Source organism: Gavia stellata, chromosome 15 (assembly GCF_030936135.1).
Source record: "Gavia stellata isolate bGavSte3 chromosome 15, bGavSte3.hap2, whole genome shotgun sequence".
NCBI lineage: Eukaryota > Metazoa > Chordata > Aves > Gaviiformes > Gaviidae > Gavia > Gavia stellata.
This window is the reverse complement of record NC_082608.1, coordinates 18,001,247-18,027,985: the sequence shown is the minus strand read 5'-3', so window position 1 is coordinate 18,027,985 and position 26,739 is coordinate 18,001,247. Positions and strand designations below refer to the sequence as shown.

Sequence of the window (26,739 nt, the reverse complement as noted above, 5' to 3'; positions counted from 1 at the left end):
GGGCCGGGGCGCGGGGAGGGGCGGGGCCGTCCCGTCCGCCGCCGCCGTAGCAACGGAGCGGGGAAACGGCGAAGGCTTTCACGGCGAAAAAGCAGAATGAGGGTGTAGAGAGGAGGAAGTACATGGAGCGAGAGCATGTAAGAGTGCTTGTGCCGGCCCTCGCCCCGTTACCCTCCCAGGGGTAGGGGGCCGCGGCCTCTCCCCGCACGGGGGGTCGTTTGCATTGATTTACTGACCTTCACCGCCCGTTTAAAGAACCGACAACGCACAGATGTTCCCCGGCAGTTAAAGGAGAAAACGCACGTTACCGATAGGAGCCCAGCGGTAACTGGGGAAGAGCCCCGTGAGGTGTGGAGCTGCCAGGAGGTGCTGGGCCCAGGCCTTCGTCGCACAGCCCCGGCCGCCCAGCTCCGCACATCCTCCTGCTTGCCATCAATAAACACCCGCCTGCCTCAACTGCCGTCTAGTGCCACTACTAGCCTTGGTTACACCAAGGTGGAGATGAAATGTGTATTGGTTTTCTTTCTGTAATGACTTCTGCAAAGAAAAATTTAGAATTCTGCTAAAAACCGTAAAGCTAGCGTATGTATTGTCTTAGAATCTATGGATAACTGCATTACAAAAAAAGTATAAACATCACATCAGAACATGGAGGTGAAAATACTGTAGACTGCACGTAATGGTGTCAACCACTGTTGTCACATTCATATGCAACTTTTAAACACATTTTTGTCTCAGTGGAAACTACGAAACTGAACTTTTTATGCACTAATACAGAAATATATCTGTACAGAACATCTATTTAGAGTATATCAGAGAACTGGGAAAATAATTAACAACATTGCAACAATGCTGCAGGTAGCTTTCATTGCAGGGGCTGCCTCTTCTACATCTAGAGGTTTACTACAGAGCAAATTAAAAAAAGGCTTTTAAATGAGTGACATGAAGATTCTATCTTCTTGAAGCAATGAAGAGCCTTGAGAAGCCTGAAGACAATTTGGCATTTTACATCCTTGGGTAGGTGCCTATTAAGAAGATGGAAGTCAAACAATAATTTGCGTTTAGCTCTCCAAGCACTGAATGTAAGGCATGCTGCGTGTCCACATCCCCATCAACACATCTGCTTATAAACGGACTGAAGCATCTGCCCAGTGGACAGGTGGAATATGGAAATGCTGTAAGCATACAAAAAGAGGGCACTTCAAGTAGCTTTTGTTGTTTTTTGAGGGTCACACAGTAATAAAAGGTGCAGAAGTTATTTCAGTTCTTAAAATAGGTCCATACTTGTCAAGCTGTAGCACAGGAAATCTTAAGGCATGTTTTATTTTCTAAAGAAGAGACCAACTCCGGAGTTGTTAAGAAGCAGATGCAGACTGCCTTTCCCAGAAACAAGAGGCAAGCCAGGTAGTCACAGTGTTTTAGAGTACTTTGAAACTTTACCTTTATGGTAAATGATTACCATCGCAGGCATTTAAGTTATTTGGGAGAGAGCGTTAGAGAGAAAAAGTTGCAGAGTGAAACATCCACTGGAATCTTAATTAGCCCGTCTGCTGGAAGGCTCGATAAGGGTATGGGTGAGAGACGTTAAGAGCCAGCTCTTGGTGTCTATCACACAAAGCCTGGAATTGTTTCAGAATCCTAACTAAGTATTTTGCCAAACTAACATTTAAATCACACAGGTGGAAGTCCTAAAAGATATATCACTAGCAGATAGTCCTAAACTAACTTCTTTTTATGTGTGAGTTATACAGAGATGCTGCAAAACGAAACAAAACAAACAAACAAAAATCAGTATATGTTAAGTCATGTTTCTAAGTCAGGCCAAACAAACTTCTATGAGAAGATTTAATTTAAACATTTATTTACAGTTCAAACCAAAAACATTCCCATACAACCTCTCAAAATATTTACACTGTGCCATGATGTTCTGAAGACTGTTTCTGCGCCTTGACATATCTAAAGTGAATTGGAAATTCCACATACACAAAGTACATGCAGAAAGTTTCAAGATAACAGAATTAAAAAAGAAACCTTTGTACACTATAATTGAATCTTCAGATAAAATTAATCTCAAATTAAAAATGATGCAGCAAGTTACATAAAAATACCTATATAATTAATTACCAATCACAATTTACCAACCCTAAAGAACTCCAGTGCAAAGCTGTTGTTTGCATTAGTGAATCTTGCCATCTTGATTCTGCAATCTGTATGTCCCCAAGCACAAAAAAGTGGTCATGTGCAAGGATTGCAGTAGGATCAAATCTTAATTGAAATATTCTAAACCATGGACTTCCTCAAAAGAAAATTATTGTCTGTTTCATTGTATTCCTCTAAGAAAATTTTGTAAGACATTAACACCAATACACAGATTTTTCTTTTTTTTTTTTATTTAAGTATTGGTTATGGGCTCTTGCCCTTGGCGAATAAAAACTCTGGATCTGAATTAGTATCCGCTAAAGCTGGACGGAAACTTCTTGCTGACATCTATATTCCAAGAGTCCCTTCTCCCCCATGCCCTGTAATGGTCTTTGAATATAATCTTCATCTACTAAGATAAAAACATGCCTGACCTGCAGACGGGTAGTCCCGCTTATTTCAATGGGACTATTCACACGTTCAAAATGGGGCATGTATTCTGTTACTCTGCTGAAACTGCAGCCGAAATAAGGCCACCTAAAATATCTTAGCCACCTACAGCTATGAGAGTAAACCAAATAGCTACAGCTGTCTTACTGTATTTTTATTAAACTTTAGCTAGCTTTAACTTCACAAATACTATTAAAACTACAGTTAATAGCAGTCATCACATTTAAATTTAAAATAACCATGATCTCTGTTTAGACTTTACCACTAACAGGTTTTTACTATTTAAAGAAAGGGCTAACTATTCTGTTAAAAGACAAATTTGGAAAAAACTTTAAGGTATTATGAAAGAATAAGTTATTTAAAAAAAAAAAATGGTTTAAAGTTTATGATTATTTAGATTAATACCAGTAATAAATGACTTGTATATTTCTCTATGAATCAGTTTTAAATTAAGGGCTTACAAAGCTTCCTGGAAATAAACTTTTTTTCTCTCTAATTTTAAAATAATTCCTAGCTTTTTGTGGTATACATGTAAGTAGTGGTGAAAGCGGTGCATCAGCCATACCTGGAGAGAGAGAGACAGATAATTACAGCTTAACTCAACCAATATTTACCTCATAACTGTTATAAAACTAAAAACTGCAGCTTGAGTATCTATGTACGAGGTAGTAATTCTAAGAACAAGCTGGTATGTATTTAGACATAAGTCTTTATAGTGGTAACATTTTTATTCTACTAAATTTCTATGTATTTCTAAACAAACTATGAAGGTTCTCCCTTATGCAAGATACAAGCAGAATCTAAGATGACACAAATATTTAACTGTAGATTTTTCCTCCATTTTATAGAGTTGGAACACTTACCTGCTGGTGCCAAGGATTTCAGCGATTCCAAAAGATGTGGACTAGAAAACTTGACCATACATCTGAATGGTTCTTTTTTATCCAGAACATCCATTTTAGAATCACTTTTAAACATTGTCTCAAGCTGTTAACACAAAATTTAACCAGGGAGTATAAGCAATGAATAGATTTTATTTCTATGTTATTATTTAAACATTACATAAAAATATAATATGTAATAAGACTGTATCTTATTTGTCTATTATTTGTAATGTTAACATGATTCCAGCTGGAGGAATATTTTAATAAAATCAGAGGGTGCCACCATGTGGTAAATAGTTTTCTGCTGAAAGAGGCAGCTTGTTCAGTAATACTGTAAAACATTAAGTATCTCTTAGGATTTCCAGTATATCTGTTCATCAGATAAAATCCATGCATCATCCAAGAAGTTAAATTATGGAGTTATATGTAGTGTGTGAGCTTTGTACATACGGCAAATAACCCTAATTTCTCACGCTTCAACAGACTGCTGGTATAAGTCTACCTTTATTGCAAAAACAAGTCAAAACGCTTAGTTCACAAGGCTGAAAGACTGAAACATGATCTAGTAGTCTGACCCAATCTCAATGCAAATCTGTTTCTTAAAGATACTTTTAACTAATTTATTTTAAAATCTCTCCCCTAAAATTTTTTTTAAAAAATCTAATATATCCTCAATTTGCAATTTAATGTTGCTACCACTATGTTAAAATTATAAAAAAACCCATCAAAACAAAATTTATTGCTTTTACTACCTTATATTGTGCAAATTCGAGTTGTGGTTGGGGACCATCACCAAAAACTTCCCGATTCACCCTCTGTATTCTTTCTTTCTCATGTCTGTTTTCTTGAATTATCCTTAAATCTGCTGCAGGGAAAAAAACAGTAGGGAAGAGAAGAGATAAAACAGAAAGACAACTTTGTCAGGTGATACAACACTGTTTTTCTGATCAGGTGATTACTGCGGTGAAAAATCTGAAAATAATGATTTTTGAGAATTCATCACGATCTTTTTTTCATAAGCTAGTTGTCTCCATCATTTATATTTTCAGGTCTCACCAAGAGAAAAACCCAAGCTAATATGAAAGGAGATGCTGGGCATTGGGTATTTTTGGTTTCATAACTGTGTCCGACAACAGTCATGGGGAAATACTTACCTCTCCTAGTGACAGCCAGCCCGATGGCACCCCACCAGGGATGGAGAATATAATGTGAATGTAAACACATGTACATTGCCTATTACGAATTTCAGAAGCCAGCAGTAATGACATTCAAACTGCCGTTTAATTTAAAATATACATACCACTTTCTGGTGCTACATTCCTTTCTTGTAGAGGTCTCGGACAATAAGTTTGGAAGTTCTAAATGGAGAGAGGGGGGAAAAAAAAGGTTTTAGTTCACTGCCACTTTTAGAGAATGTAGAACTTTCCAGATTTCTTTTTACTTCTCATTCTGAAAGTGAGTATTCTTCCAGTTTTTGACAATTACTGGAAGTCAGAAAGCCCAGCTTTATTTTGAGAAAAGAATGGCTGCCTTATGATATTTGTGAACCTTTCCCTATTTACAAGTTTTACATGGATGAGCAGAGTTAAGTGCCCAGTCTAATAGCCTTCAACTCATTGCTCTAGGAAGCCTAGCGAAATGATGCCAAAAAATCCTAGGACTGAATTGTTCATACAATTTTTAGACTGAGTTTAACCATCAGGAATAACAATAAGAAAGAGTAGGTGGGATACCAAGTAATTACATCCCCATTGTAATGTTACCTTAATGAAAGGCTGTCCACCTCAGTAGCTCAATATTATTTTAACTTGATGGTCTCTTGGAAGAGGTGAATTTTTCCCCTGCGAGGGGGTGAGAACTAGGCCTGAAACAAAAAGCAAGACTTATCTTAGGATGTACTTGTGAAGTGGCTCACCTGGCTATATCTCTTAAACACAATATCTTTAAGGGAGTTTAAAGAATGACTTCGAAGCTCCATTTCACGGATGTCATGGTAGTTGGAAGCAACAACCAGGGCCTTTAAATAAAAATTGAAATTGTTTTAACATCAGTCTTAATCATTACTGTGTTTATAACATGGAAAAAAAATAGTATTTCTAGACTTTGCGATGTTTTTGTTTCGAGGTAAGCAACCGCCCTTTAACTAGGAGGATTCCCATGTCTGAAAAAATGTTGAGAAGACTGTTACTAAGCTTAGGGTAATATTTAAAAGCATTCATAGGATTAACCATATAAGCCCTACAGCCTTATCAGCTGAAAAAAAACCCAAACAGATTAATAAGTTAATTAAATTACTAGTACAGAAGTCTGCTAAATAGAGAAAAGTGAAAGACTACCGACGCTGATCACCATGAGTTGACAGAAAATTTCTTTTAAAACTGATTAATATAGCATTCCCTAAGAAGCTCATACATTTAGTTCTTGAAGTAAACTATGTTGATATAATAGTCTTCAACTTCTAAGAGACAATTTAACTGAATACTAACACTTGGTTAAGAAATTAGAACAAGGTCAGCAAAAATTCCAATAAACTGAATTTATTCACGATGCACAAAGGTCACAAAGATTATTTTTTCCCCCATTTTTATCACAAGCTAAGGGAAAAAAAAGACTATGTAAATTAGTAAATGACGTTAAGTGACAAATCGTTACCCATCCTCTTAACATCTAACACAATTATAGCTCTACATGACTGTGGTGAACTCAGGGTCTACACAGTTTTATTCTCTACCTGACATAGCAGAGGCAAGTTGCTCTTAAGCACGGAGGCAGAAACGAAGACATAGGGAGTCTGTGAATGGTATACAACATAGCTGGTTTTGTACTGGTTTGGTTTTGTATATGGTGTTCCCCAGGCAATTCTAATCCAGATTGCATTATCCTCATATTCTCTAAAGTTGATGGTGACCTAGACAGAAAAAGAAAAGCTTTGATTTAGCAGCACATTCAGGTGTCCAGAAAGATTTTGTTACCTCGTAACCCTGCGTTCACACGACCCAAATATAATTTAGTACACCACTGCTTGAATAAGAAACAAATCCCACTAGTGTGGTCAGGTTTGTATTTAAATCAAAGAATATAATATTTATCACTGCTCAAGAGTACACAATCAGAAATCTGAAGAAGATTCCCTTTCCTGTTCTTGTAGATTTGCTCCTCAAGTTACTTCATTTCACCTTGACTCAATCTGGGTGACTTAGGAGTCGGAAAACTTCCTTTAAAAAAACCACCCCTCCCTTTGACTGAGGCACACGTAGTCAAGCTTTCACTCCAGCTAGGTCATAAACTGTTTAAATTGCTGGACCAACATCACTTCTCAAAGTTTTTGTGGATATTTTTCTTTTAAATGAAAATATTGCAAAACTTTATTATAATAAAGTTATATGAACTGCAACTGATTATCTGTTAGTCTGATTTGTGTTTGTTGCCCTCTGCTGTTGTCAGTGGGAATCCTTTGTGCATCAAGAAGTGAAAAGCTAACTAGCCAGAGGCATTTTCTATTACCTTGCTTAAAGGAAGCTGGTGAGCTAAAGCAAGAAAAGGCTTCTGCAAATTTCCTAGTAAAAAAGTGAGATGATAGTACTTACTTTCCATTTTTTTCTTACCATGCTCATTTCTGTAGTCTAGAATTGCTTCTTGCTATTGACAGTGGTCTTTCAGTCATTATAATGTAATGAAATACCAGGGCCAGGTTCTCACAGCCATCACAAAATATCATTTCAAAACCAGAACTAAAAGGAAATTGATACAATTTTGCTACTTATCTAATCTAAGTCATAATAACTGAACTTCCTTGTCCTGCTTACTGGCTACTTGAAATTCCCTCTGTACTCTGTTTGATCCGATTTTTGTTGTTTGTGTATTGTTATAGGGAAACAGGACAAAGCAATATCAACTTACCTAGGCAACATGCACACTCAAACAGGGCAGAGATTTGATAGAAAACATAAACATACTGCCTTTCTTGAAGTCTGTCATATTTTAAGGAAAACTTACATTTTATTTCACTTAAGCATAAATGTAAAGTTGCTAGAACATTTTTGCAATACATTTTTCCTATTTCACATGCAGTTACTACCATTCCCAAATGAATAATTCCATTTAATTTTTGATGCAGACTGTAAGAAAAAAAAATACCTCGCTGAAGTTACGAAAACAATCTACTGACATCAGAGCTGTGTAACAAATTTAGAATGGATTTATTCTTACATTTTTCAAGGCTGACCGAAGTCGTCTTTTAAATTTTTTTTTGAAATCTGTTAAGTCAAAAAATTCCGTTTCTTCCCCTGTTACACAAGAAAAAAAAAAACCAAAACCAAGAATTGTCTTTACAAGAACTAGTTCAGACATGTTTTTACAGTTTTGCTAAAGCAAAATTTAGCAGAAAATGCTTAAGTTGAATAGCCTTATATGAAAAGCTGCATATTAAATTTGAGCCTCATTATTGCTATATAGAGAAAAAGTTAATATTTAATTAGTAGTTACTAATTAGTAATAATTGCTTGAGAAGTTAATCAAAAGTATTCTAAAAACATTAAAGATATCTCTATTGAAAAAATCCATACTAGACTATAGTTAATGTTAAAGATATCTCTACTGAAAAAATCCATACTAGTCTATATTTGTATTTAAAATATATGGTATGAGGCAGCTCTGCAGTACGTTGCTGAGAACTCTGAGATTACAGCAAGGGAAGGCACTTTACCTGTTTTGTTCATCTGGTAAACACTCCACACTCTTTTGTTTGGGTAGATGTGGTTGTCTAAGAAAAATAGGAATTGCTTAATAATGTAATGTATTATCAAATTGTAATTAAAGGAACAAATAATTTTACAATACTTTTATGACTAGGTTATTTTAAAAAAAAGATTACTTCTGATAATGCAATATAATTTATTCAGCATTCTTAAACTACCACTCATAGCAAACCTAAAAGCAAAATAGTTTTTTTATTAAGAGAGATGGGAAGATTTTTTGTAATTCAGTTAAGCTACTAATAAGAGGTATCCCTGAGGTTCAGTGCTTAAAGAAGGTTTTTACCTAAAATGACTGAAACTCAGTCTAAACTCAAACTAAGAAGTGTAGACTGTTAGAAGAAACCTTGAGAAGATTTAAACTATTATATAATCAAGTTGTGAATTAATATTGGAGTTGAGTTCCACCTGGAGTATTTGCTGATAGTTTTGCCTATGTCACTCCCTATTGGAGCACGATATTACTGATTTTAGGGTTCAGTGCATACTGGAGACAAACATATATCTCTACATTTATAACTGTGTGCTGGATGCGGCTTACCACAGCTTACTTCTATTTAGACCTCAGGAGAAGCAAACATGCTTTTGATGATTTTGAGCTTTTGAAAATTTTTTTTAAAAAAGGTCAGATCCAGTAAGATTCATAATCTAAAATGTAATCTGTTTACACCAAATGCATCTGTACTTCACTAGGGCAATTGCTATGTAATTAAGGGCATTATCAGGTTACTCATATAAAGATGTTCTTTTTATTCATTTTTTACTTACAAATTATGTCTAGGACAGCTGCTTGCTTTATGTCTGCAGAATTTTCCTGGAAAGAATAACAGTGCATGGTGAACTGCAAGTCCAGAACGCTCTATCACACTGTTTAGCAAGCGAAAAATCTGAGTATTGGTAGTTTAAATTACATTGCCCTGAAGTCCACAGCATGTACACTTTCCTCAGAGACACCACACCTGGTCCTGATGTGCACACAATACACTTTTGAGAAATCAATAACAAAAACTATTTCAGCAAGGTTTGAGTGTTTCTGCAGAGGCAGCAAGAAGAATGTTGTCTGTATAGTATGATGCACAAGCAATTAGAAAATAAAATTAATGGGTATTCATGACGTTACGCAACAGTAACTAGTATTTCACTTTCAGGAATCTTAACATGCTGGGTTCCTCCTTATTTAACCTTTACAGTATGCAAAGATCTTTAAGAAACTTTATGACACTACTTCTTACAGATAAGAATGTTTCAGAAACAAATACTATTTTAAAATATGACATTTGCTATCTTACAAGAGTAACTTCACGGTTTCTTGCGTGCAGTTTGATCTACACACCATGTAATTAATCTTTGAGTATGAAATTCAAAGGAAATGATACAAAAAGCTATTGAATTTAAGCAATATCAGTAATAACTGTATCTGTCTGGGTTATGATACTATATATAAAGACTCCTAGTACACATAAAGATTCCTGTTACTCCAAAATCAGCGTATATAAGGAGGACATCAGAAAACTTTTTTTGCTTACAGTATGCAGAACAGAAGTAGTTCTGGCCAATGAAATTTTCTGAAAAAATCTGAAAAGCCTAAAAGATATAAACTAGTGCTTTCATTACCCATACTAAATAGATTTAAATTAGCACTATGTAATGAGTAGACTTCTCAATCAATGCCTTTATTTTACAATTTAGGAATACACCCATTTCTTAAAGGTTTAAGACACTGAGCTTTTATCTACCTTGTAGAACTTGGAGCTCAAAACATGTACTTCCATAGTAAGTAAGGGTCAATCCTGCACTCCTATCAATCAGACAAAATTAATGGTATTACCAGCTCAGCTTTACATTTTCTAGACTACAAACTGCCATTTGATGCTGCGTTACAGCCAAAGAAAATAATTTCTTCCCAAGAATAATTTTTTGATGATGCTTCAACATGCATCCCATATGTCACTGACAGGCAGTTCCCAAAGGAAAGGATTACCTCACAAAGTTGAACAACATCTTGAGAAATGTTCTCCTTTATCTGATGGAAGTTTATGGTTTGCAGCTGTGTCTCAGAGAGAAAGCCCCATTTCTGTAGCATTGTCTTGATTTCATCTCGTGGGATTTTTAGTACAGTTCTTCGGATATACTCAGCAACAGTTTCATCCATGATGAAACCACCTGAAAAGCTGAAACGTTAAAGAAGTTAAGAGCAAGGCACAAGCAGGCTCAGGAGACCTGCTCCCTTTGGAAGGTGTACAAAGCTGCACCCTGGCACAAGTAGCAGAACATTGGCATCAGTCCTAAGCGTAGCACTACCACAAATGTCAGCAGACACCAACGACAGCGAGTTAAAACACTTTCTACAATAATTTTTCCCCACACCCTCAGAAGTTTCCGCCACTGACCGAGGCCTGGTGCGAGCTTCTGGAGAGGGATGAGGCGCTGGCCCTCACCCACAGCTGTTACTGCCTGTCCGGTCCGATGAGCGTCCAGGGGGCCTCAGACAGCGGACATGGGCGCGAAGAGAACCGCGCAGCCGAGCGGAGCACCGCGACCCAACCAGCCCACCGCACACCGCGGCAGCAGCAGCCGCCCGCCCGCCCGCCCGCGGAGCCGCACACCAGCCCTTCCCGCGCGCCCGCCGCGCGCCCCACCAACGACTGCCCGCCTTTCGAAGCGCCCAATCAGGCTCCGCGCGGTGCCCGCGCCGCCCAATCACAAGACGCACCGCCTCCCGCCCCGCCGCGCGCTGGAGCCGGCGCCGTGAGGGCTCTTCCCGCGGCTGCCGGGTGCGCTGAGGCGGCTTCCGGTCGGGCCTGCCCGGGTCACCCGCGCCTCCGCCCGGTCCTGCGCGGCTGGTGTGTTGCTCTCGGTGCCGGCCTGCCGTGGCTGGGCTTGTCCTCTGGGGACTGGAGTAAGTGCGAGGATGGCTGAGAGGGGAGGCTTTGGCCAGACCCGAGCGGGCAGCGCTGCTCATTTCTATCCCTGAAGGAAAAGAGGGGCATGTGGGGAGATCGGCTTCCCGCTGCTTTCCCTCCCGGCCCCACCGCCAGGCTCTGGGGGAGCTCTGCCGTGCCCTGCCTGAGCTCGGTTCTGGCTTCTGGGACGCTCTGCTTATCTCGCATCCTCCTTCAGGGCTCTAGGAGGGCTTTTGAAAGGGCCGTTCTGAGCGGGAACATGGGGCTCTCCATTGCGACTGTTGTAAGCTTGCTTTTCCTCGCGTCTGTGTGTATCCCATCACTATTTTAAGGACTTCTGGGAGCACTGAGAAACTACAGACTGACAACAGCGTTGGGTTAGTTCAGTGGCCCTCTTCTCCTGCCATAACTGTTGATAACAGCATAGCAACCCTTTCCACCTGCTAGCAAAGCTGTGCTATGCTAACAGTGTTTACTTTTTGCCAAGTGCTTTTCTTCAGGGGGTCTTGCTGCTCGAGGGATGAGGTCCCGTCTTTTCGATCAGGGGACCGTGATTCTCTTGATCCCTTTCTCTCAGAAGGTGAAAAGCAGTTCTACAGTAAGCCAGGAAATTCTGCTAGCAGTGGTAGGTTTATAGTGTTCTGCTTTGCTTGATTGGGAAGTTAATGAAATAGCGATGAAATGACGCCTGGTCTGGTGGATGCAGCTGAAGTAACAAGACCAGCTTGCAAAAGAGGAATTTGGTGACAGCACCTCATCTTCAACATGCTTTACTTTTATACTGGCTGGGTCTTGTCCTTCTTGACCTTACAGTCTCATCTTCATAGACATAGCAGGAACAGAGTGATTGCTTAAGTAATCTTTTGTGATAGAATGCTATATTGTGCAGTGTGACTTGCTGCAGACTTGTTGCATATTCTAATAAAAATATTCCACTAATTGTCCTGTAACTGTGCTGACATTTGTTCTATGAATACGACCTTAAATAATTACCAGGAGGTGAAAATGCCTTATTGTGCTTTACTTGATCATTTATTTTAGCCAGAAATAAAACTGTAGAAAGTACTTGAATATCAAGTTGGTGTTCAACTTGCTTTATTCATTAGCACTAACACCTTCTTAACTTGCTTTACCAAGTATGAAATCAGGTATCATGTAGTTTTATCAGATACTTACTATTCAAAGCAGCAGGTGAGTGCTCATTCTGCTGATGTGAGGGATGTTGAATTGTTGGCAGAAAGTGGTCATGTAAGAAGACAGTTAAAATTAGTATGAATCTTATTAAGGTTTTTTTTTTTCAATTATTCTTTAGGTTCAGGGAAAGTAAATGACATCTACATAATATACATAATATAAAAACGTTTTAAAAGTAGACAATTCCCCTTCCTTTTGCGTTTCCTTACTATTTATATGTCTTCATAGATATGTATCTAAATCATTTCTGCCCCCCACATTCTAATATGTAATACTGGAAAACAAGTGCCTAGGTTTCAAGACTGACATTCAAGAGGTTGTGACTAATTTTTATAAGATATAGCTAAACTTGGTTTATTAAAGTGAAGGTGTCTGGCTAAACTTCTTGGAAACGTTGGAAAGTTAGGGGTCATTCTCAATGTGCCTAATTACAACCTTAAGGGTAGCAGCATAGAATGATACTTTAATATCCTGATCTGGAAGATGTTAACCATGTTACTGAAAGCTAGAAACAGAGTCCTTCGTTCAGAGTTCCCTAGGCTTTTTGAAATGGTGTTCATCAACTGTGATTTCTCATTTCACTATATGACTGATCTTCGCAGTATTCTAAGCTGTTATCATAAAAAAAAATTTAGAATTTCTGCTGAAGTGACATGAATGATATCTTCAGGTAACACCAACCGGTTAGGTGTGGAGCTGAATCCTTTTTTTTTTGTGCTAAACTTTGTATAATCTTGCAGAAAATACCCATGATTTGAGTGAACAAAGAGCTGGTTGGTTTATAAGTATTTTTCTCCAAAGCTAAACAGAACCATACTATGTAACTGAGAACTTAAACCAAAATGTCAGGCCTTACACAAATTAGGCAGTAAAATGAAGTGCAAAAGTAAATGTTACACAGGGTGAGTGATACAGTGGCTTTCTTGGAATTTGCAGGTCTGTCACCCTTCCCTCCTCTGTTAGTACGTGTTCTTGTCTGCATGGTCGTGCTGCCGCCTTGTGGGTATTATTTGACTGTTTGCAGGAAACGTCTGTGTTTTGTAGCGTAGAAGGCAAGTTCTGCATTTCTGGTTAAGGAGCCTAATGATTAGCAATGTAGATGCTCAGATGCAATTTTTCATCTTCAGGGTTGGTACACAAGGATTTGCATTTTGCTTTAAGAAGTCATTTTTCTGAGCAATATGTGAATTCGTGTTTTGTGTTTGGTTTTTTTTTTTACTATTGACTTTAGAAACCTGAAAAAAAATTAAATTACTTGTGTGTGCAACTTTTTAAATGGAAAAATTAGCAAAACTTGGTGTAAGAAATAGTCTTCTAACATGTTTTAATGAAATACGGAAAAAGCATCTTAGGAAAACAATTATCTAGATTTAAACCTTTCTTTCATTGTTGTCCCCCAAACATGGAAATATTAAGCATTAAGCTAATCAGTGAGACTAAAGCAACCTAATTTAGTTTTCCTTCTGCATCAGGGAACTGGTTAGTTCGTATTTATGGGAGATTCTGAGAAAAGAAGAAAGGAACTTCCCTGGATTCCTGACATGCTGATCTCACGCTTCAGTTGGGAAAGAAGTGGGAATGTACCAAACCCCTTCTTTCTCCACACGGCTGGCTCCTTTTACTGCTATTTGCCATAAGGAGGTCAGGAGGAGAAACTAGCACTTTATCCTAGATTTTGGTGTCTAACAGGAGTGTGAATAACATGGGTGGTGTTCTTGCCTGCTCTTTTGGGACAGCCTTTTGGTTTCTGCCTACTTGCTAGGTGTCTGCGGTTTTATTGTGAATTCCATAATATGTGTAGGTTCCTTTTGCACATTAATATTAAATATTTAATGTATTCAACATGTATATAGATCAGCTTTTAGATTAGGGATGAGTATCACTTCTTGACAAGGTATATGTTGATTCCTGTTAGGAAATCTTTAGCAATTTGATACGCTTAGTGTCCAGGATTGCTTATGCAGGGAATTATAAGTATTATTTTTCTAAACAAAATATTAGCATTGGAAATTCAGTATCATTGTCAGAGAATTTCTAAGTTCAGGCTTTTGATTTTTTTTTTTTTCCCCAAAAAATCTGGTTTATGTTGGAAACCATAAAGCTAGAACATCGCCTATTTTTCCCACTTTAAGATAAACTACACAGAACATGATACTGGAACGAGACAACTTCTTAATTCTTTTTTTCCCTGAAGGATAGCGTAGATTTAGAAACTGCTTAAGGAAGTTGAAAGATCAATTATCTTTATCCATGTGTTCTACCTTCAGAAGCTAATAGTTTATAGAAATTTGCAGTTAGTTCTTAAGGCATTTCAACCAAATCGTTTAGATACATATGCAGTGTAACTTTTAACAAGGAAGGAAAAACTGCGCAGAATTCAAAATCTCATACAAAACACATTAAAGGGCGGACCACTTTTGTGCAACCCGGTGAAATATGTCAGTGCCTTTATGTAAAGAGTTCATCTAAATACTTCTCTCCAAATATTCGCTTCAGATATTAATGTTTGCTTAGTATTTTGCAGTCCATTTTCTTCCTAAAGCCAATTCCTGTATTTTCTCAATACTTTACTGTTAGTATTTCTTCTCCAGCAATTGCGTGTTTACCTTGACATTCTTTATCCAGCATTTGTTAGTGGTTTTCTCAGAGCAATTTATATTGCTAATTCCCAATTTTTTTCTGCAATTTTTTTTCCCCAGTATTTTTTCATACTTAGATTCCTTATGAGCTACCGCCTACATAAAATTCTGTCCATGTGGACTTAAATGCTGATAAGATGGCAACTTGCTATCTTTTATTTTAGATTAGAACATTATTAAAAAGAAACTAAGGAAATCAATAGCTCATCCTGTCCTTTTTTCATACGTGTTTTTGTTACTCTTGAAACTTTCATGTGTCAGAGTCATTCCCCTCCAGCAAAAATATTTTAGCCTTCTCTGATCATTTACAAATCACTGTCTAATCTGACACTTCTAAACATAAATAGAATATTGAGCACTGATAACACTGTTCAGTCATGAACTTCAAAAGTACTTGAAAGGCTCCAGGTAAGCCTTCCATGACCACTGTAAGATGTTTTGTTACTTTAATCCATTGTAGTCTACATGAACTGAGTGCCATATCTGGTAATTGAACTTGAAACATTTTAATACTGAATGTTACTTGAAAATGAATTTCAGGGGTACTGATCTATGCGCTGGTGTGACAGTTAGGACCTCTGATTTGTAGCATCTATCCTGCAAGAGGTGCCATTGGAAAATTCATGTGAGTTGTTAGAAGGCTTTTAATTGATTAAATCCTCCGTCACCTATCTATTTGTGGCATTGATAGCTTTCATCCACTTTATCCGAGAGTAATTTTGTAAACAATGGCAGTGATTACTAATCTTAGTTTAGAAATAGTTAATCTTTCCTTGAAATGCTCCCCTTGACTTTTTGGCCTGTGCTGATATGCATGCTACCTATTTTATGAGGGCGCTGGTCTTGCTTTCTCCTTCTCGGACAGCCAGCTTAGATGACAGTTTTAGGAAAAGCGGTTGGAGGCTGAATGATGAAGAGATTTAATAATCAGCTGCGTTCACACATGTTAAAGTAATGCGCAGTCATTGAGCAGGTCACCCTCTCAAGGGAATGCTAACTCTAGCGCTATCAAAAAAATCTACTGATAAATTTTAAACATATTGACTTTGTGTGGCATGCAATCAAAAGCTGGTGGCAATAACACAGCAGGGTTCTTAATCACTTTACTATTACAGTCATGCTCCTGCTGTCATATTTCTAAAGGTTCATTTGTTAATTTGTTGAATAGAATGCTTAAGCAACTTGTACAGTTTCCAACTTTTTCTGTGCTAAGAGTATATGTAGTGTAATATTAGACTTCCAGATAGTATGGGGGAAGATTTTTGAAAGAAATTACTACCTACATGTGTTTGCAACAGTACGTGGAACATATTCTCATGGGTCTCAAGAGGCTTTTAAATCTGTTTGGATTTTTAAAATTTAGTTTGCGTGTGGGAATGTAACTCTTGTTAAGCTGAACACGATAGGAAATATTGGGTAAATATTAGGTATATTCTTCAAGCTGAATATATTACTTGAGTATTCTAGGGATAGCAGTGTAGATTATAGCTGCCAGCACTGCAGCTGGATAATGGGATTCTGCAATTGTAAAATCTGACCACTGGCTACTAGTATTTAGCTTGTCTATTTGGCTGGAGTGTTAAAACAGCAATGGCTACTTAGTACAAGTTGGAGTGGTATTTGCCTGATGTATGGCAACTAGCAGGGTGATCTGTGTGGGAGGAGGGGGCATGACAAAATACTAAGTAAACAAACAAAAAAAGGCTTCTCTTTAATTCAGTGGCAGTATGGGTCATACAGGTAGAATTTTGTCACGATGAACCCATTTGTCCTGATATGAATGGGACTTTTCTTCTTCCCTCCCTGGTGAAGTGGTCTTTCACAACAAAGATGTCCTCTTATTTCAGCTACTATCATATGATGCTTTCATCCTTTTCAACAAAAGATCTTGAAAATGACTTCTGGGAATTTTTTTTTTAAATGGGAGGTAATATAAAAATTTATTTCTAGGATTAAGTTTGCTCCTGCACCACAAACCCTGCAGAAAAGGACCTGGGGGTCCTGGCTGACATGAAGTTAAAACGTGATTTAGCAGTGCACCCTTGCGGCAACAAAAGCTGCCAGCATACTGGGCTGCGTTAGAAGTGTAGCTAGCAGGTCAAGGGAAGTTGTTATTATTCCCCTCTTCTTGGCAGTCTTGAGGCCACGTCTGAAATACTGTGTTCGTCTTTGGGTCCCACAGGCTAACAGAGATCATAAAAACCCGAGTCCAGCAAAGGGGAAACTAAGAGAGTCGAGGGTGGAACAGCTCGCATATGCGGCAAGGTTAAGGGACCTAGGCTGCTTTAGCATTCAAAAGAGAAGACTCGAGGGAAACCTAAATGCTGTCTTTGGATCAGGATTTTTTAAAAACCATGCAGAGAACTAAAAAAGATGCCAGTTCTCAGAGTGCTGTAATGAAATATCATTGTGCTTCCTGTTCTGACCAATCTTTGTAGAAGGTAGAAAGAAAATTACATATACTTAGCTCTTTTAAAGCTAAAAAGAAGAAAAGTGAAGTAGGAAAGCGAAAAGATAATCTGCAGTTCAAGAAAGATTAATGCTGCTAGGGAGTCCCTGAATCAAAATCCTAAATGCATGCTCATGTCCATGATAGCAAAGAACGTAAACTTCTAGTTAACTTTTAACATTTGGGCTGTGTAGAAGAACAGACATGTGCTGGTTTTAATTGCTTTAACTGTGTAATATAAATTATACATATTAAGCTGCATTTTGATCTAAAATATTTTTTGTTAAAATAATACTGTGTGATAATATCTTATGTGGTTAACTCAAACTTTCTAGTTATAATTTCATATTTTAATGTTGGCAGGTAGAAGTGTTCTCAGATTCTGGTCCTTGTACTACTAAAATTATCCCTAACTAAAGATGCATCCAGACCTGTCTCCTCATCTGCACACTGAAGAATGTAACCTAGTTATCAGTCTGCTCAAGAAGTGTCACAAGGAGGTAAGGAGTTTTGAGCAGAGAAAAGAGTGGGTGGGTTGGGGAAATAAGTGTCAGATAAATTAGTGAGAATATTATATGATCATAGAGAGAAAAACCTCCTTTAGGCAGAAGCCATGAAATGTAGCTAGTGTGTTTTCACTGAAGAGCTATCTGACAACTGTGTGTAAAATTTTGCCAGTGATTTCTTTAGAAAATAAAACATGCCTTAAGATTTCCTGTGCTACAGCTTGACAAGTATGGACCTATTTTAAGAACTGAAATAACTTCTGCACCTTTTATTACTGTGTGACCCTCAAAAAGCAATAACAAAAGCTACTTGAAGTGCCCTCTTTTTGTATGCTTACAGCATTTCCATATTCCACCTGTCCACTGGGCAGATGCTTCAGTCCGTTTATAAGCAGATGTGTTGATGGGGATGTGGACACGCAGCATGCCTTACATTCAGTGCTTGGAGAGCTAAACGCAAATTATTGTTTGACTTCCATCTTCTTAATAGGCACCTACCCAAGGATGTAAAATGCCAAATTGTCTTCAGGCTTCTCAAGGCTCTTCATTGCTTCAAGAAGATAGAATCTTCATGTCACTCATTTAAAAGCCTTTCTTTTAATTTGCTCTGTAGTAAACCTCTAGATGTAGAAGAGGCAGCCCCTGCAATGAAAGCTACCTGCAGCATTGTTGCAATGTTGTTAATTATTTTCCCAGTTCTCTGATATACTCTAAATAGATGTTCTGTACAGATATATTTCTGTATTAGTGCATAAAAAGTTCAGTTTCGTAGTTTCCACTGAGACAAAAATATGTTTAAATGTTGCATATGAATGTGACAACAGTGGTTGACACCATTACGTGCAGTCTACAGTATTTTCACCTCCATGTTCTGATGTGATGTTTATACTTTTTTTGTAATGCAGTTATCCATAGATTCTAAGACAATATATACGCTAGCTTTACGGTTTTTAGCAGAATTCTAAATTTTTCTTTGCAAAAGTCATTACAGAAAGAAAACCAAGGCTGATAATACATGAAATGTGAGAGATGTTTTGCATGACAGAGGGATAACAACATTTTTGCAGATTTTAAAGTAGCTAACTAACATATTAAAACACTTTTGCGGTACTACACTTTCTTATGATTTCTAAATTACAACAATGAAGGCAGCAGAATTTTAATATTAAATTCACTTGCAATACTGTACCAGGTTTGTTCAGCAACATTTACTTGGTTTTTGTTGGCACTTGTAGTGCAATATCTTGAAATGTAAGCTCGCTGGAATCTGTTGATGCCATCTTATAGGTGGTACTTCTGTACCATTGACTGTCTGTTCCTATGCACTGTCTAAATTTTTTAAACCTAAGATACAAAGGTCTTGTACAGAACATCCCCAACCTTTAAAATTAGGAGTTGTATTAAGTGTAAGAGTTATGCTTTTTTTCTGAGTTCTAAAATTTTAATGTGCCTAAAAATGCTTTAGGTAATTTGAGAGATTGTACAGACTTCCTTTTTTCTTTTTTTTAGTTGATTTTTTTTTTTTTTGAAACAACTTTAATGTTGTAATGTAGCTAAAAGTGTTCAGTAGCTAGAATTAAGTGAGAAGACTCTCCTTGTACATTAACTGCTATAGTATCAAAAGGATTGCCAAATAAAATTACTATCGGTTAAGAGGAGAATAAAACTTCCATAGGCAATATAAAATTAAAATGTTGTCATTAATTTTTCATAATTGTGAAAACAAATCCAATCAGGAAAGAAAATATACGCAGATTTGTCCTGCTTTTTGGTACATACATAGTTGGGCTTTCTAAGTTTTGACTAGAAAATCCAGAAATATTAATTTACTACTTGAAAGTAATGGTTGACTGTGTTTTTGGGGTTTTTTTTTTGGTTTGGTTTTTTTTTTTTTTAAAATAAAAATGAATGTTAATACACAAGTATCATAGGCTTTTTGTATAATGTAGTTTATTAGACTGCCTTGAGTTTAAGAGGGAACTGAACTAAAAGGTGTACTTGAATTCCTTGGCAGCAGTGATTCAAAGGAATCTATTGCCAGTTTGACTTATGAAGGAACTAGGAGCAGCAATAATACAGTCATGCGCAGGATTATAATCTCTTGGGTTTGTTTGAAGTTGATCTTTACATGAAGAGGAATTACTTTTGTCAGTCTTGTGCTCAACTGTGAGAGGGTATTTGTGCTAGCAGTCTCAGAACAGAAAGGGTGAAGACCGCTTCTTTCACACTCAGTTGAAAGGAAGCAGTACCTTTTCGTTTAAAATTCAAGGGGAATGTACTGAAATATTCTTTTAGAATTGAAATAACTGAAATCTGGAAAGTCAGTGACCTTAATCAGTTATCAGTGACTACCTGCTGTTTTGTTATAATGCCAAAATGTCCGAAGAACATTAATCTACAATTTAAATCAATATTTCTGAGGGATGAAAAGCATTATTTTTTAATTGGGTGTCCTGTGTGTGCATTTTCACAAAAGTCAGTTTGATTTACTTTATTCCTAATCTAGAACCTGCCCATTATATCAAGTTTTGCATCTAGTGAGGAGAGGTTAATGGGATTCCTATTTGATGTCATTATTTTGATTTTCTTTTTTTTTTTTTCCCAAACAACTCCACTCTGGTGCCACGTGTGTGCTTTAAAGAGACTTACTTTTGTAGGTGTCAGCTGAAAGAAATGCGTATTGTCTTGCAGTCGTATCACTGTAATAGGTGCAATAACCATTTTTGAGAAATTGATTCTTTTTTCCTCATAATCTGAGCCAAAAAGTTGACAGCTTAGGAATCTGGCTAAATAAATGTAGATTCAACTCACTGTATGCCACTGGTAAGAGTGGAGTTAGTTTGAAATGTGAGCGCTCACCTTGAAATTTAATGTGCAGGTACGGGAATAGAATACAAAATTAAATCTGTATTAGCTAAAATGAAAATGTAAAAGCGAGATCAGCTTGCAGTAAAGTGACCATTTATCACATGCAACTGCTTCAGAGTGTCATCTGATGCCCTTTATAAAGCAGAGAAGTATAAACAAGCTAATTATAGCACTGCTATGGTTAAGTGTTTGTTGTAATCTCTATTAACCTGCTCCTACTTTCAGTCATGTTCTTTTGGCTGAAAACTTGTCCACTGTTTGAATTCTTAATAGTGTTCCTATATTACTTGTATAAATCCATCCAACTGCTCATCAGCTACAGAAATGCACGTTTCCCTCTGAAATACGGAAGTGACTTCATTCTCATCTGTTTTGTTCTTCGTGATTTTTTTTTTTTTTTTAAATATTAATTAGTTTTCTAAAAGATTGGTCAAATTGTCTCTATGGATTGTATAGCTGTCAATACCTACTAAAACCTCCACTCCTTCAGGTGTTCTGAATTGCTTGGATGCTCTGATACCAGATGCTGCTAGGAGATCCTGTGGCACATTAGCAAGCGTCGCTTTGAACGAGTAGTCCATTTTAGAAGGATGCATTCTGAGAGTGGTTTGATGGCTGATAATATGAAATCCCTTCAGGAAATCCTGGCTAAGAGGACAGATTTTTATGGTGAATATCATCAGGTTAGCTGGGGAATGCCTTTGTGAGGACAATGCCTGCAGTTTTTCAGAAACTAAGTAAAACTTAAGTATGCATAAGGCCCACAGTTGACTGTGTCATAAAGATGGTAAATGCATCTTACTTATTGACCTCAAGATCTGGAGAAACTTAATCCCCTGTTTTTTACACTGTTTCTAACATTTCAGTCATTTAAGCCTAGTGCCTGCATTTTTTTGGACCAACAACACATTCTTCATGTGGTTGGGATGATGTAGCCTCAAGTTCTTTGCCTCTCTAGGTCATGAAGAAATAATGAAAACTAAAGCACAGAGGACATTACCTCTACAGGATGCCTGTAGGTCTCCCTAACATCTTTCTGTATCACAAACTGGTGTTAAGAATTTTTTTTTTTTGTACATTAGACAAGCTAGTGTGAGTTAAAGTTGTAAGACTGATTTCTAGATCAATAAAATGTATGTTCTACATTTAGACTTCATAGCTTCAGATTAGGTATCCTATTTTAGTCTGGTTATACAACATGGTGACTACCTTCAACTTTCAGCAAGGTGGGGGTGGTTCAAATGAGGTTCAGGAGTAGCTCTAACTTCTAGCTACTAGGTAAAAAAGTTACAAAGCATCATTTTTCACAAAAAGAGAAAAGGAAAAGAAGACCAGGATATGTTGCAAAATACAAGTGACTTCTAAGAAATCTAGAGCTTCAGAGGAAGAAACCTTTGAACTGTAATTTTTTTTTTCTCTCCCTAACTTATCAGCACAACATTTTGAAATTTTTTGGCCACTGCAATGATATTGACCGTGAGATGCGGAAGTGCTTAAAGAAAGAGGTAAGAAACAAGTTTATTACGAGTTAAGTGCTTAATAAAAAAAAGTCCATGGGATAGAAATAGAGTTGCTTTTTACTAAGTAGAACGAATCAATAAATAGGCCTTGAAATTTAAGCACATTTTGGAGTGGGCATTTGAGACGAAACTGAAACTTTTTTTGATAAATTTGTCAGGTAAAATCTGGCTTTAACAAATGGCATGGTCTATTTTTGGATATACAAAAATAGGCAAACACACATTTTAACTAAACAAATATTGCAAATAGGAACTGACACTTCACAGGTTTCTTCTGATTTTTTCTTAAATTTTTTTTAGTAGTGGTATTTGCATAGCACAGAATATAAAGCAGTAATGGTCACTTCTGCGTGTCTAACACTTATTACTGAAGTCAGTTATGCTGACTGAAACTACTTGATGAGTTGCTGAGTTAGGCCCTAATTGAAAATATTGCTGCTTAGGACCTGCTCGTTGCCGTACTACGTCTGCAGATATGAAGGAATGGAAGACTCCAGGACTTTAAGCAGATTAAATAGCTAATGGGCACATTTTCAGAAGAGTATCAACTGGTCTTTATATTTGTGGTTGTCATGCCTACATGACAAAATGTATAAATGAACTTTTCACACACCTTTTAACTTGAAATTGTACTTAACTAATTTTGACATAAATTTCACAATTGTGTGTAAAAAAGGAGACTTCAAGTGCATGATAGCCAGGACAGTTTGGGGCCCCTCTTTTACCTCTGTCAGTTTATGGGAATTAATTTCATCTGCTTGTGTCAAATACCATTTTTTACCACCTGTAAAAACTGTAGCACAGATCTGGAAAATAATGAAGTAAAGTTTCTTTCCATGTAATCTTCTTTTTCTTTGTTCCATTGAAGCCTTTACATTAAAAGGAGTTCTTGATGGCTATATTTGTCTGCCTTCTTAAAATACGGCTACATTGATATGCCATTACAAGGAAGCCCCTGAGAGGCTGTTCACAAGCATAGAATAGGTACAGATGTAGCTTTTAAAGATCCATTGTTCTCATTCTACGTAAAAACATGGATGGGTTATTGAAAAATTAAATAACTGGCATGGGAAAAAGTTAAGCATTCTGTAAATGTTAAGTAATGTTTCAGGCCATTATTTCAGTTATAAACCAATCAGTGTAATGAGTGAAAAACTGCAAATCCTTTCCAAAATCAATTTGCTTAGTAGTTTATTACATTCTATAGAGAATTGAGTATTTGTGGGTTACTTGGGTTTTATTCTTGATGCAAATTATTAAAAAATTGAACAAATATGTGCTCTAACTTAAGGCCAAGAATAATTTGCTTCTCATGAAATACATACCAAATCATGCATTGATTTTTAATTTTTCATTTCTTTTAGCCATGAAAAGGTTTCCTTTTTGGCTGCAGTGAAAGAAAGTTAGGCTCTTCAGTCTTCAGGCTTTTGCTAGTGCAGGGGAATACTTGAAAGCACGGTCTTTTTATGCATGTATCTAAACTGTGAAGGCTTTCTTGATTCCCTTTTACACTGGAGTCCCATCTCTGTTGTGTTTCTTTTTTAAACCATAAAAACCCCCAAAACATCTTGCCTTCATTCAACACAAATTTGCCTTTGTTCCTTTCATCTTGGTATACTACTTTATCTGTGCATATAATTAACGACCAGGATCAAAAATAGACCAAGTCTGTGATGACAAATTCATGTTTCAGAAGGCAGACACACTTAGATTGATCAGTATCTTTTAAAAGGAAAAGAGCCTGACCTGTACTCTAGAATAGCACCAATGCAACTTTTTTTCCTAGTTCCTGTGTGAAGTGTAGCTGTTGTACATAAGATGGCTGTATAATTAAGTTTCCCCATAAGATTAACTGAATCTTATTCGAATGTTCTAATACTCTTCAGCTTAATAATTAGCTTAATTTAGCTTAATTTGAATGTTCTAATACTCTTTAGCTTAATAACCTCAAACTTAGAAACATGTATTTTAAACAAATAAATGTTAATGTCAAAGTAAAAATGAACCATACATAGATATTAAGAACAACTGCATTTCTAATGCATCAGTCAAAGATACTGTTTCTGCTCCTGAGTAATAAATACTCTCTACGCTTTTAAATTTTACTTATCAGTTTAATGATAACAGCTGATATATTAATTTCCTTACCTGTCTTCCAGTATGAAGAAAACAGGGCCAGGAACCAGGCGATGCGACGGAGGCTAATTAATGCTCACAAAAACTCAGAGAAGTGAGCTGTACTGTAGTTGGACAGCTGCATCTCAATAGGGACACTCGGCTGAAAGTTGACAGAATACTTCTTTCCCGTCACCAATGCTCAGCCTGTGGTTTGTGAAATGGTGAAAAAATAAATGCACCTAAAACATACTCATTCCCAGAAAGGCAAACAATGTGAAAGAAAAATAATAAATGATGACTCACAACTTAACTTAATTTTTGACCTCTAAAAGAAAACTATTGTGGCAAGTCTTTGTTCTGGCATAGTTTTGTTATCATTGTTAAGCAATGAGGAATCAGCGTGTGTGGAGTATTATATATTCAAGGCTGCTATATTCCCTACCTTGTGTTGCGTTGCATTTACTTCTGTGTGTTTAGCAGTTTTTCTTTCATATTTTTTTCTGTTTTTTTTTTCTTTTGCAAAACACTGAATGACTTTTCCATCACTTTTTGTAATGTTGTGATAACACTGCCTAAATGAATTAGCAAGAAAATTTTAAACAGATGTGGCTTGAAATTGAAAATTGCCTATCAAGTAATAATTGGAGTTCTAGTATTTTTATTGGAGCTAAAATGATGAAACTACCGTCTTCCACTGAGAAGATTAAAAATCCTTCCTGCCAACCATACATACAGTGTAGACTGTTGTAAGAAAATTTGTTCATCATACCCAAAGTGAGCAGCTTTAGAAATTCAGAATGGAACATTTCCAGGGATTTACAAAGCATTGCCTTGATTTTTGTTGAGTACAATCAATGTGTGCTGAGTGATTTTTGAAAAGGGAGTGCTGCCAAAAATACAAGCTAAATTGTACCAGAGTATGTGGAAGAACTAAGGTGAAGTCAAGTTATGACTATTGCTGTTGAGGGAAAACTCACATTGAAGTGAAAGGAAGTGTAACTTGCCTTTCAGTTAGGCAAGTCAAGTAGTATTGTATTAACCAAGTTGCCTCGTTAGCCTACAAGGACTGTTTATTTGCTATCAACCTGCAGAAAGTCCTCGACAAGTCTCTGAATTCAGAATATTTGATATTAAAACATACGTTGGTTTGTGCAGTGATGGAGCTGCTTCTCTGGGTGTCTGCTGGATTCACCTTATTTTTAAATTACTTTTCTGTTCTGCCTAGCAACAAAAGACAAAAAAAAAAAGAGTTTTATTGAGCCAAATATACTAAGTGTCTTGAAACCTTTTGAAGAAAGGGTGTCTATTCTACAATGAATTCTACGGTTTGTTGTAAGAACCTCTGTTGACACTCCATTTTGAAATTAATACATGCACCTGTTTTTGGAAGAAAGCTGTATTTTGTGATCTATTTTGAGAGATTCATTAGAGAGAATAATTTTACTGATTTTTAAGTACCTGAATGGACCCAGTTACATTGGTAAAACTTAACCACAAACATTTTCAATGAAAGTTCCAAGAAACACTGAAGCAATTGTTTCTGCATCTTTCGATATGCTGTCTGCTGTCTTAGAACAAGTAAATGATGCATTATTTGAATTAAATACTTGAGTGGTTGGAAGTGGTGCAGTCTTTTCGTTGGTATTGTTCAGAGTACTTTTGAAGAGTACTTTATAGTGAAGTTCCCTAAAAGTGAAGTTCCCTAACTGGGAACTCTGCATCCTTGATCCTTCTTCCATTTATGGTGACAAAAGCTACTTCAGGCAAGCTCTTAAATAGGATTTGGTAATCCTTGTAATTTTTAAGTAAATAAATAAATAGAGATTTGTCCTAGAGATTAGGTTGAGAAGCTGATACCTGAGTGCAGAAACACTGAAGCTTTTCATTCTTTCATCAGCTTCTGTGAGTCCAGATCTTTCACTAGAATAGCAACAAAATAAGAATCCAAGAGCCACTTAACACAGCTCATTAGTTAGAATCATATTTTCAAAGATCAGTGCGCTTAATGAATGAAAGACCAAATGGCATGCACAATTTCTATTGATAGCTTGAACTACATTTAGCAATACATCTATTTTACAGATAAACTTTGTTTAGCTAGTGAAAGTATGATCGCATTCATCCTTCTGTTTTTCTTTGCTAATTGTCCACTAGTAGTGTGATACGAAATCACCCATTGATTCCTGTGGTTTTGTTCCTTTTTTTGAGAGGGGTTATGTTGCTAATTTGGTCTTGAAGCTGAGAAGCACTAGTGTAATAATGATTTTTCTGACAGAGAAATAGGGCAAAGGTGAAATGGTAAATGTGGGTTTTTG

The 26,739-nt window shown here is 36.8% G+C and overlaps 2 protein-coding genes across 3 annotated transcripts; one reads left to right on the top strand and one right to left on the bottom strand.

The window, feature by feature from the left end:
* Positions 1-1,838: 1,838 nt before the first annotated feature.
* CENPN (centromere protein N) lies at positions 1,839-10,769 on the bottom strand. The gene is made up of 12 exons (XM_009817001.2): positions 10,618-10,769; positions 10,209-10,398; positions 8,996-9,041; positions 8,179-8,235; positions 7,683-7,759; positions 6,205-6,381; positions 5,389-5,490; positions 4,774-4,831; positions 4,226-4,338; positions 3,453-3,576; positions 3,051-3,154; positions 1,839-2,548 (listed from the first exon to the last, which is right to left on the bottom strand). Exons 2-12 carry the CDS (start codon positions 10,377-10,379, stop codon positions 2,447-2,449), a joined length of 1,131 nt encoding a protein of 376 aa, XP_009815303.2. The 5' UTR covers positions 10,380-10,398; positions 10,618-10,769; the 3' UTR covers positions 1,839-2,446.
* Positions 10,770-11,045: 276 nt separating this feature from the next.
* On the top strand, positions 11,046-26,029 carry CMC2 (C-X9-C motif containing 2). Of its 2 annotated transcripts, none has more exons than XM_059824929.1 (4): positions 11,046-11,126; positions 17,780-17,912; positions 22,220-22,291; positions 24,466-26,029. In XM_059824929.1, exons 2-4 carry the CDS (start codon positions 17,832-17,834, stop codon positions 24,538-24,540), a joined length of 228 nt encoding a protein of 75 aa, XP_059680912.1. In that variant the 5' UTR covers positions 11,046-11,126; positions 17,780-17,831; the 3' UTR covers positions 24,541-26,029. The 2 variants fall into 2 exon arrangements, with proteins under 2 accessions (XP_059680912.1, XP_059680911.1); XM_059824928.1 differs by having other exon boundaries at positions 17,776-17,912.
* The last annotated feature ends 710 nt before the right edge of the window (positions 26,030-26,739 follow it).

Bases quoted from the DNA above. Each gene is read 5' to 3' on its own strand.
- CENPN (XM_009817001.2), bottom strand. From the start codon at position 10,379: ATGGATGAAACTGTTGCTGAGTATATCCGAAGAACTGTACTAAAAATC. The intron at 6,382-7,682 runs GTAAGAATAAAT...TTTTCTGTCTAG, and splicing joins TTCGGTCAGCCTTGAAAAAT to GTCACCATCAACTTTAGAGA. The intron at 4,832-5,388 runs GTGAGCCACTTC...CTCTCCATTTAG, and splicing joins TGTTTAAGAGATATAGCCAG to AACTTCCAAACTTATTGTCC.
- CMC2 (XM_059824929.1), top strand. From the start codon at position 17,832: ATGCATCCAGACCTGTCTCCTCATCTGCACACTGAAGAATGTAACCTA. The intron at 17,913-22,219 runs GTAAGGAGTTTT...CTAACTTATCAG, and splicing joins TCAAGAAGTGTCACAAGGAG to CACAACATTTTGAAATTTTT. The intron at 22,292-24,465 runs GTAAGAAACAAG...CCTGTCTTCCAG, and splicing joins GGAAGTGCTTAAAGAAAGAG to TATGAAGAAAACAGGGCCAG.